Source organism: Triturus cristatus, chromosome 12, assembly GCF_964204655.1.
Source record: "Triturus cristatus chromosome 12, aTriCri1.1, whole genome shotgun sequence".
Lineage (NCBI taxonomy): Eukaryota > Metazoa > Chordata > Amphibia > Caudata > Salamandridae > Triturus > Triturus cristatus.
Window position 1 is genome coordinate 729,079,031 of NC_140595.1, and position 12,220 is coordinate 729,091,250.

Sequence of the window (12,220 nt, forward strand, 5' to 3'; positions counted from 1 at the left end):
ATACTCCATGCTGACTGGTCAAATGTATACAGACTTGTTATGCAAAAGCCAAACGCCCTTTGCCGGTACCTCCGAAACACCACTCAATCCGCAAAAAGGAGCTTCTTTGTCTTTCTTTGGTAATCTTCCTATACTTGAAAGCAGCAACCTGGTCTGCATCCATCACATTCACAAAACATTGCTGTGTGGATGTTTTAGCATGCCAACAAGCCAATGTTGGTGAGGCTGTCCTTCACACACTTTTCCAAGTTTCGGCCACCTCCTAAGGCTAGCCACCGCTTCTTGAGGACTTCTTTACGGTCTATGCACAACCTGTGAATCAACAGCCACACGTGCCACAAATTGATAATGTTACTCACCCTGTAAGCATCTGTTTGGGTCATGTAGTGCTGTACATTCACATGTGCCCACTTTCTTCCATAGACGCCTTTCAGTGTTGCAGATGTTTTTTCATAAACGTTCATCTATAATCTTTCCTACGCATGGTCATCTTTCCGTATCTCTGTGCTCCATCTACGTCCTAACCCTGTAAGAGGGAAAAGCAATCTAACAATGGAGCTGATGCCCATGCACATTACCAGCAATAGATGTATTCTCAGTGCCGTATTACTCCAAAGTACTTTTTTTGAAAAAACATCTTGCACACATTGGATCCCAACACTGGATGGCAGGAGTATGCACAGCATTTGAATTTACAGCACAACATGCCACAAACAGAAGCTTCTAGGGTAAGTAACATGGAAGTCCACTGGCAAAGTGTTTTTCAACCCACACAGGCCTCTCTCTTGATCCAGATAACTTTTAAGTCTATTCACCTGCCAACCCTTTGGGCACATTTTAGTGAAGGTCTGTTCACAGTTGCCCTTTTGCAACACTTAGACTGTGCACATACAAGTGAAAGTCTTTCTAGTTACCATTTTGTAAAGTTACAAGTATGCCAGATTCTACAATTCACATTCTAATGCTCCTCTGCATGACTCATTTGCCCTGCAAGGGGTGATTGAAAACAATCAGTCCTTTTGTGGTGCTAAAGGTACATTATTTAATGTAAATGTCATCTGCCAGCATTATATGATGCACTTATTTGTTCATATATCTGTCACTTATGAATCGCTTTGCAATTTTTGTTATCCTCTGCATGTAGCTTGGAAATATCATGTTTGCAGTTCTCATACCTTCTGTCGGTCTGTGTGAATGAACAAAAATTAGATTACTTTCTTTTGGTTGACCCTTCCGCATTCTGATTTATCCTTTCTGATTCTCCTTGCAGGTCTCATCCTTCACAGCCATGACTACCGTTGTCCAGAGCATTTTACTGACAAAACCGTAGTTGTCCTGGGTGCCGGCCCCTCTGGAATTGATATTGCCCTGGAGATCTGCACTGTGGCCAAGCAAGTGATTCTGAGTCACAGCAAAACACTCCTGAGGTGTCCTCTGCCTGCAAACCTTTGGCAAGCACATTCTGTCCAGGGCTTTTCTCCAACTTCTGTCCACTTCCAAGATGGCTCTCTGCAGCAAGCGGACGTGTTTCTCTTCTGCACGGGGTACAATTACCGCTTCCCGTTCCTCATGCAAACAGGACTGCAGGCTGGTGGTGTATCACTTCCCCCACTCTACAAACACCTCATCCACCCTGAGCTACCCAACCTCTTCTTCATTGGCCTCTGCACCTCTGTTTGCCCATTTATTCTCTTTGATTGCCAGGTACGATACTGCCTGGCAGTGCTGGCCGGGTCTTGCCTCCTTCCACCGCAGGAGGTCATGGCAGCTGAAGTGGACAAGGAGTACCAGCGCTACCTGGCCGCCGGCAAGCCACCCAAGAACTTTGTGAAGCTGGACTCCTTGCAAGAGGGCTACTACTGTCTCCTGGCTGAGGAGGCAAAGTTCAAGCCTGTACCCCCAGTGATCTTTCAGGTTTATGAGGCCACTAGTAAAAACCGTGCTGCAGACCTAGTTAATTATAAGACTGTGAATCTCCACCTCCTGAGTGATGAGGACTGGGAGCTGGTGTAAGGGTGAGAGGCCCTAGGAGAGAGAATAATTCTGAGAGTGAAGAATGGACATTATGTGAGGAAGGTCTCATTTCAGTATAGCTGAGGGCCCATGGAAATGGTTGTTTGGGTGCTCTACTGGATAGAGATGGAGGTGCAATATGACATACGTGCACACACTTGCATGTTTGCACCTTATGAGCTTTGGGCCAATATGAGAGGGTATATTGTGCACCATCAGAAACCTTGTTTGCAAAGCCTCTAACTTGGAACCTGTGTGACGTGACTGTCATACTGCAATATACATAACCTGCTTTTCTTGTTAATTATGATGATGCTATCCTATCAGATAATCTAAAGATAAAACCCCTACGCAGGATACAGGCAGTGATGTCCTGAAGAATGTATGAGTGAATGTGCCTCTTTAATAGACTAAGATTGCCAACAAATCAAATAGCATAGTCCATTAGATAGGCCTTCTTGAGCAGATTATTGGGTGGAAACCATGAAGGTTTATTGAAATATTTAATTTCATTACTGAAGGCAACATATGGTTTGTCACATAATCAGGAAAAATGCATATTAAATTATATTGAGGGAATTAGCATAAGGATCAGAAACAGCTAGCATTAAATGCAGCAGGAGGCTTAAGGTCTCCCTCAAGTAGAATTTGTAAGTCCAGAGTACGCAACAAATCAATTTTAGTTTGCTTTCTAAGAATAAGGGAAAGCCTAACTGGTTCACCTCCAAAATGTGCCTCTTTTATAGCAAAATACTAGTTATGGGCAGAACTCGCGGAGTTTTAACTCCGCAGAATTCCACGAAGTTCCATAAAAACTCTGCAAGCTTTGGCGAGTAGGAGGAGTTTGGCACGTCGTGCTGATTTTTAATGCCGGGAGCTTGTTCCGTGCGGATTTTTAATGCCGGGAGCTTGTTCCGAGCTGTAAAAATTGTGCGAACGGCACCTCGCAGTGCTCCATAGGTGACTTTTTTTCTGCCGCTCGAATCGTTTTTTCTACTCGAGCAGTAGCTTTCTCAATGCAAACGGTCACGACCGCCCACTTTGATAAATCTCACCAGGAGGCATTTTAGCGCCCATAAATCATGCTAGAGGATGCAAATTCTCGCTTGTCAACTCAATGTTGGTGAATTGCGTGGTAAAAAAAACTCTGCTTGCATTCCCAAGCTGGAATTCGGAAGGGGCAAAACTCTGCGAATTGCGCTGGTGGAGCAAATCGTTTCACCCACCCCTACAAAATACACCGTAAAATCATTCCGTCAACATGAAGTGAGCAAAATGATTGATAGGGTTAGCAAATCACAATGCTGAGTATAATGCAACAATACCTAATACCTTCACTTAAATGATTAATAACTAGCCTCTTATGTCCTAATGTCATCAAATTTGACAGTACAAATCTCCTTACACATAAAACAATGTAAGACCTATGCAAAGAATGGGCTCAGTGAGCTTTAAGCAAGAAGAACCTTTCAGAGGAAAAGCTTCCTCTACAGCTTACAAAGAACAACATCCAATTCAAAATCACTAAACATATTGCATTCGATAATGTTTCGGGGCACATTTTGCTACATGTGGAGAGAGTAAGAAATGATAGCATGTTCACATTTGAATTAAACATGGAGTCTGGGCCTAGTTTGTCCCGTTTACAGAAAACACAGTCCTATTAGTGACAGCAAGTTTGTGTCAAATGGAAATCATTCCTATCATTAAATCATCATAGTTTGCTCTAACAAATCCACCTCTGATTAACAAATCCTCACAATTCACACTTTTTTAACTAAATGAGTTTGCAACACAGTTTCCAAAATCTTCAGCTTCTTGTATCTTGATTCTCCCTCACTCTTGATAATTTCTTCGGGGGCGTGCCTTAATGTTTTCTAGTTCGATATTACCTCTCTTCCTTTTTTCTGTCTCCTGCACCTTATTTTTGCACCCACAATTTAGACCATTCTTAAAGCAAACTACTTATAAAAAGTTTACTTAAAAGAATTAAACTGATTATACAAAGAAGAATTGTTATTGAGTTTAGGACTTTCTGAACCATGCTCCCACATACATCACCAAACCATTCACCAACCTTAATAATCCCTTTTCCATTCTCGCTAAACTATGAGCTGGTTGTCTCCCTCAGACCATACTCTTCAAGAATTTTTGCCTCCTGCAAAATATCACTAAAGTTAGCTTGCTATTGTCACATTTTGTTTGTGCAGCACTGTTGGACCCTCAGTATGTGACAGACTCCACCCTCTTTCGCAAGATTAATGTGCAAAGCAAGGCCATTTATTCTCCATAGCACGAATAGCCAATAGCTCCTCATTAATACCGGTGAATGCAAGGACAATGTTAGTAGCCACACGAGCCACCAAAGTAGACAGCTTCCTTATTTTCACATCATTCAAGGCAGCATTGCTAGGAGGTATCAAAGCAGCAAACCTATCTATCAGTACTTGAAAAACACTTTTCACTCTTCTAAGACTAATCTCTTCCCTTTCACTCATTTCATTTGCATGATAAACACAAGGGAAGATTAAATAAATCAGGATAACAGCTTTCCATCCAATCATACCGGAGAGTAAAATAAGCAGTTCTGCCTCAGACTTACTACATTTATCTTAATATTGGTTCTTCAGCCAGAAACTCATCATCAGCCATATAACTCTGACCATTCTCACTCTTTCCAACTATTTCTACTGGCTCATCTTTCTGAGATTTCTCATGTACACATCACATCACTCCTTCTTCTCTTGCTTTATTTTTAGCCTAGGATGTGCCTTTGAATTCCTGAAGCTCTGTTCAGCCTCTTCTTGCAATTCAGTCGCTCTTGTTTCTTCCTAATTTCTACTAATGTGCACTCTTCTTTCATTATATTCTCTAATAAGCCCGCTCTCCCCATCATTCAGTTTACACACAAACTTATTTTAAGTCATTTTATGTCCCAAATTAGCCCTTACTATCAATCTCAAATGGTTAGAAATAGACTCTAAATGTTTGCTTTCAGGGAGTTAATTTAAAGAAATATTGTAGTTGGTAAGATAAGTTTCCAGGAAGAAAGCAAGATAACAGCTTCCCACCCAATTATGCCGGGGATTAAAATAAGCAGTTTTGCCACAGACAAAATGTATTTCTCTAAATATTGGTTCTTCAGCCAGGAACTCACTATCAACCACATAACTTTGATCACTCTTACTCTTTCCAACAATTTCTCCTTTCTCATCTTTCTTAGATTTCTCACGCACCATACACATCACTTCTTCCTTTTTTCGTCAACATTTAGCCTAGGACGTGTCTTTGAATTCCTGAAGCTCTGTTCAGCCTCTCCTTGCAATTCAGTCTCTTGTTTCTTCCCAGTTTCTACTAATTTGCACTATTCTTTTTTATTTCTTCTTTTTTTTCTTCTGAGTTTTATGTAGCGCAAACTTGACCTGAAGGTATTAGAGCGCTTTACATGAGCACCAATTGCATTACAGACTGACACATTCATTTTTGTTGAGCATTGGAAGATTAAGTGATTTGCCCAGAATCACAGGAAGTTGAGCGTCTCTGCTGAAACTCAAACCCAGTTCCCCAGCTTTGAGGTCGACCGCTCTAACCGTTAGGATACATCCTGTCCCCTTTCATTATATTCTCTAAGAAACTTGCTCTCCCCATCATTCAGTTTACACAAAAACATATTTTATGTCATGTTATATGCCAGATTAGCTTAAACTATCAATCTCAAACGGTTAGAAATAGACGCTAACCTTTTTTATTCCTAGCTTCAATTGCGTTTGCTTTCCCACCCTATCATTTCTGTGTAAATTAGCTGTAATACAGCATGACTAAAAACCTAGCTTGAAGGTTCAGAAATTATAAAATTGTGTAACTACCAATATCAGTCTTTAGACAGCAGAGCTTTCCTTTAAGAGCTAATGACAACAGATTGGGAGAGGATGTGGCTTACTGGCTAGAACAGCCGACTATAAAGCCCGGAACCCAGGTTTGACTTTGGCGTCAGCTCAAACATCCTTTGGTTCTGGGTAAATCATTTAATCTCCCTGTGCCTCAAAAAAAATGAATGTGCAACTGGTACTCATGTAAAGCACTCTGATACCTTAGGTCCAGTTAAAACTGCAAAAAAAAGAGAAAAATTAGGTATGAAGGACAGCAGATAAATAAAGACTTGAAAAACCATTGCCAGTTTGTGCAATGACGCATCCCAGTCTATTCCACTACAAGTCCCAGACTTCCACCCCCACATGCCATTAAGTACCTCATGAAGGATGATCTCTCCTCTCACTCTCCTCTCGGTCCTCTCTCGCTGTCCCCTCTCTCTCTCATCTCTCTCACATTAAATGCAGCATTATCAATGTGACCCACTCAGTGTTTACAGAGTGATGACATCACTTTAGTATCCCCACTTCTCATGCCCCTTTTAAGTCCGGGTTAAACATACTGTGCTTTGCAGGCAGCGGCAAGAGTTAGTTCACTCATGCAGAGTGAACTAACTCTTGCCCTGGCAACATTTGACCATCTTCTAATGCGGTTTTCTTTATAATTTCGACTGAGTGGTATCCTATCTTAAATAAACCACCATTCACATATCCATAGTCTACCCCATAAATATTAACTTACAGAAGATGTTGTATTTTGTGCTCATGATCTCAATTCTAAAGTATTTTTTCAGACCCTGTCTATCATTTATTGTTCCTTCTTTCTTGTCTTCTGGTCTTCACCAAGTGTGTGATAGTTGTTTAGTGTCAGCCCCTGAGCTACATCTGGGCAATCAGGCTATGAGGTTTTCATTGCATTATTGAGGCCTTACCCATTGGAAGGTTCTGAACAACCAGCAAGCAGTGTTTTCATTCCCTTAAGACAGCATTCCTTGGGAGGTTCTGGCCTAAGGGATCTATAGATAATCACCAATATAGATGTACACAAGTCATCTCAATTCCAGTCACTACCTCGACACAAGTCCTTTCTTATTTTCTAGCTTCCGGTTCTGAAGCAAACAAATAGCACAATTTTTAGCAATCTGTATTAACATGTGTTGTATGTGCGCACTCTCTTTTATGTAAAATGATCAGCTTGTGTAACCTTAGCAAACCTCAGTCAGTCTCACTTATGAATTCAAATAAAATCACCTACAACCCAACTTCAACAAGTTTGTATTCAGGACAAAAGAGACTTAATTCAATGTAATTCAGTGAATCCTACTAACCAAAGAGCATTTTATGTGCAATAAATAAATCTCAGTCTCTTGCAACATAAACTTTCATTGGCTAACAAACAAAACTGTGGGACAGCAATGTGTAAGCCCTGATATCAATTGATCATTAAAGGCACTGGTGCAATTATGACATATCCTGTATATAATGTAGTGCTGGCTTCAGGGGTGTGTGACAGGTGCCGACGCACCGGGTGCCAGGATCAAGGGGTGCCCTCTGTACGACAAGCTGGACTGGGATAAGAGCAGCCTGGAGAGATCTTTGTGTGCACAGCATTTTTCAGGGGATAATACAACGGCATGATAACTCTGGTGGTTAATGCACTCGAGGAAAAGATTTGTTTAGTAACAGTTTTGACTCATAATATAGTCCATGAGTATCCATACGTTTCAGTACAGGTGCCACATAGTACCTTTTACAAATATCTGCGGGACGAACAAAAATCTGTTTTATAAATGGATGAATACAATTTTAATTAATGAATAAAGTTTACTTGGATATTTATTGTAATCCGCGTGATATGAGTCAGAACGAAAGTGAAATGTGACAATTAAAAAGAAGCAATGCCATGCTGAAACTGAGAAATAATATATGAGTTAAAATGTCAAACATTAGCAAATGCTCTGACAAAATAACGACTTAACTGTAGGTAAGAAAAACATGCTATTCAATTTTTAATTTATTTTAAATAATAGAGAGGATTCAAGAGGCTCTGCTGCCACCTACAGGCTGCCAAAGGAATGAGATATTTCCCTTTGATAATCTGAATAAAAGGTTTTGGACAACATAACAGAGAAATTATGTAATAGCCGGCTGGATAAAATCTTGTAGAGGGCTGGATGTGGCCTGCGGACCGTAGTTTGAAGTCCCCATTATATTAGAATAAATGTTAACAGTTTCTGCTGCAAAGCACAGCGTGAAACATTGAGATAATAGATTGGTATTTTTATGCTGTTAGCTCAGTGGGTTATTGCTTTTGTCACACAGATCTTTTCCATAAACAACAATCCTTCTAATATAGCACATTGAGCTATGAACTGGCATCAAAGGGCTGCATGCAAATTGAAAAGCAGAGGTTTAGAAGGGCTCGGATTTAAGCCAAATATTGTTTAATATGTATCTTGCTCCGCTGGCAGCTTTGGTGGAGTCTTTTGGGGTGCGGATTGTTTCCTATGCCGATGACACGCAGTTAATGTTAACATGGGAGTGCGATGTTTCAGCTGCCAGAGTTAAATTGAAATTGTGTCTTTCTGCAGTGTTTAATTGGATTTCTCAGAACAATCCCCAATGCAACACTAGCAAGACACAGGTGTTGGTTTTTGCCCCCCCTCCACGGTGGGGAGGTGAGATTTGGCTCAACCCATCCCCCTCTCCTCTAGCTCCTTCCACTGTAGTGCCAAATTTAGGAGTAAAATTTGATAATAATCTCACCTTCAAATCTCAAGTTGAAAGCGTGGTCAGGACATGTTTGACCTCCTCAGGATGTTGAGGAAGTTTCTGTATATGCTCCCCGCTTCCTGTCAAATGTTGGTGATCCATTCTTTGATAATGTTCCGGCTGGATTTTGCGAATGCGCTTCCACCCAGAGTAGTTGTTAAAAAAGAATGCAGGTGGCGCGCAATGCTGCTGCTCGGCTTTTACTCAAGATTCCTAGGAGTAGCACGGTGTATGCCCACCTTAACGATTTGCATTAGTTACCGGTCAAGGCAAGAATGAAATGTAAGGAACTGACCTTAGCTCACAAAGCTTTGTATGGTCTGGGGCCAATCCTTTTGTCCAAGATGCTGCTGCGCTACCAGCCTCCAAGAACGTTGCGCTCTACGGAGGCTTTACTGACAGTAGTGCGCAAGACAAAGAAGAAAAGATGGAGTGATTCTTCCTTTTCTGCTATGGCTACCCGCGGCTGGGATACCTTGCCCTTGTCTCCCAGAGCCATTAAGGATCCGGAGTCTTTTAGACATCAGTTGAAGACTTGGCTTTTTAATTAAGTGTTTTAAGTCTCACTTGTAGATCCTTTTGCCTTATCGACCTGTTAGCGCCTTACAAATATTTCCAATTTGATTTGATTAGAACCTTATTGTTTTCCCCCTCAATCTTTCATTATTTGAAGCTCGCTGAAAAGGGTTCCTTTGGGTAGCAATACAATTTTACTAGTATGACATACCAATCACTGTGTTACCTTTGGTGCATGGGCATTCCCATGCACTCACCCATGGATTTAGACGCTAATCTCTCTCTACTAACTTTGATAGAAAGGGATTGGCATCAAAAATGTACACCTCCTCAAGGCAGGCGCAAAGTTGGAGAAAAGATTTATTTTCAATAGACCTTTCCAACTTTGCATGAGTGCTGCACTGTACAGCACACATACAATGTGGTAAAGTGTTCAACTTTGTCAAAGCATAGGATTTTGGGCTGGAAGTGTAACTTTCCAGTATAAAACTTAAGCTTGAAATCACACTAACAACCTTCCACTATGGTGTAAATGTGTGTGCATTGGCACAAGGCATCCTAATGTACAACAGCACTAGAGGAGGGAGCAACAGCACCATATTCTGTTGTCTCTCTCATCTTCACCTGCAGCCCATCAGAGTGCTGCAACTTTACTTCCTTCGTGTCTCCACACCCAGCACTCTTAACATATAATGCCTACTAGTATGAACGACCCTCGACTCCTACACCTTGTAGTCCTCTTTTTCTTAAGTAACATGTCCTATACATTGATTTACACACTTGTATAACTCATTGTCTCTGTATAATATGTTGATGATGTAAAACACTTTGACAGTGTTCAGTGGGATGAGCAGCGCTATAAAATAAATGAGAGAGAGAGGCGCTAAGGGGAGATTAGGGGCACCATTGGAGGGTGGTAGTGAGGGAATCTGTGGAGGAGGAGGTGGTTATGGGGTAGGGGGCAATAAAGATCGCTGCACCGAGCGTTACCAGCGCTAAAGGCGGCCCTGACACAATGTGTGTTTGATCTCTCTGTGGGACTCTGGTTCATCACGTTCTACTAAGACCTTGATTAAAGAGTGCACCAGACGGTTATTCCCATTAAGGTCTGGTGCCCCGTGGTTCGAAATTGAATGGGTATAATACATAGTCCATGCTACAAGTTGTCGCTTTTTAAATGGGGAATAACATGAAGATGTTGGTGCTTTCAACATCGAAATCCTCTTTCCCGGTATTTACCAGGCCTTTTCCCCCAGAGAGTATGGCAAGATTGTCCTGTCAAAATTTATTCAGGGGATGTGGACTTTCTCACACCCGGTAACTACCAGGTGCTGTTGACTCTGACCCACTTGTAATTGCGAACACTAAACAAGCATCTAAAAACCGTATCTTACCACTGTGAAATAAGAGAATCATTTTATACTGATGTTCAGCTTTAAAAGGTCTATGAGTTAAATTATGTATCTGCCTTTGAAAACTTGCAAGAGCAGCCTGAAGGCGAGTTAAGCCTTTAGAATAAACCACCTTCCAGGGAGTGAATTATGGCTTTGTGTTAGTGGGCAAGATATATGTAATTTCATCTAGTTTTATAAGCACCTGTGTACCACAGTAGGGCAGGAATGTACACTGTGTTCTCCTTCTCTCTATTGCTCCAGTTGTCAGTTTCCCAGAAGTCACCAGTTAGACTTCAGGTGCCTCGATAATCTGTGTGTGAATGTCCCCCCTTCCCTTCAAAAAGTGGTTCTTTCAAGTCTCTGGTGTGTGCTCAAATGCAGCTGCCTACCCCTGGGTGCATGGTTGTAGGGGTCCACAGCCAATACACAAGTGAAAATACTAGAGCTTTGTAGAATTACAGATGAATTGGAGCTGAATTAGGGTTGCTCTGCAGGTTAAAAAAAATAAAAAGCCCAAAAACCTGATACAGTAGCTTTTAGGAGCACTGTCAAATTGGGCTATGTAATCACCTTGATGGTAATTGCATAAAGTTGGTATGTTGCCTGGGCGCTGACAGTGCTCTTCAAAGCAACATCTCTAGAAGGGCAGGCTGTTTGTGGCACATGCCTGCAGGGACCTCCTGCCCACCAAAGGCTCCCCTGCTGGGCAACTTGCTGTCAAGGACTGTCAGGACCCAGACAGTGCAATTAATTTATTGCAATGCCTTTTTGACTTTTTAAAATAGTTGGTGGTGAAGCACGGAGCTCGTGGTGAAGCGTGGTGCGCGTGTTCAAGCCCCCGTCTCACTGCACCTTTTTGACAGCCATATTGGTTGTCCCAGTGCCTGCTCAAGTTAGCGGTGCAGATTTTCTCCGTCTGGCTCTACATAGAGTGGCCGTGACTCATACGGGCCTCAAAAGCGCCTAAGGCAAGCCCGTCTGCACCCAGAAGAATGGCTAGTGTTCTCCATAGAGCTCTTGGCACTGTGGTCAACCTGTGGGAGGCCATGCATGGCCTCTCTGGACCCGCGGGGACATTCCTGTAGCTGCTCTAGATGTAACGTCTCTGCCGGGCTGATGGGTGCATGAGTCACCAAGCTAATGCTACTTGTCTTTATTACTCAATCAGCAACAAAGCCTGTACATCAAGGAGCACCCTAGAGAGCGAATTTCACTTTTTCAAGTATTAATTGCTAATCCCTGGCCAAACATCAACTACATATATTTAATTTCATGTTGGATAATAACCCTGATGCAGTGTTTCCAAAGGAAACCTGGCTGCATGAGGCATCTTTACTAGACATTATCGCCGCATTAATAGCCAAATATGCCATTTCCAGAAGGGATCGGCAAGGTAGGGTTGGAGGCAGGATTGCCATCATACTCAAGAATAAATACTTGAGCAAGACGCAGGAGCTACCTATCCCAGACTGCAAAGCCTTGTTTTTTTCCCTTAGGACTGTGTCATAAATTCACTTTATCTGGGGCGCTAATCTATCGGCCACCGGGATACGCAGGGAACTGGTGCTCAGTGGTCCCTTCCCTACTTGACCCTCATATCTTGAAGGGTGCAAATGTATAGGGCACTTGAATATCCACCTTGAAGGTCCCCTGGGT

At 42.1% G+C, this 12,220-nt stretch overlaps 1 protein-coding gene across 1 annotated transcript in view; it reads left to right on the forward strand.

The window, feature by feature from the left end:
* LOC146782610 (uncharacterized) overlaps positions 1 to 7,721 on the forward strand; it is a 123,265-nt gene extending 115,544 nt beyond the window's left edge. Inside the window, exon 2 of the mRNA XM_085639962.1 lies at positions 1,271 to 7,721. Within this exon, the coding sequence (XP_085496088.1) occupies positions 1,271 to 2,013 (743 nt within the window). The 3' untranslated portion in view covers positions 2,014 to 7,721. The remainder of the gene's footprint in view (positions 1 to 1,270) is intronic.
* Positions 7,722 to 12,220: the final 4,499 nt, after the last annotated feature.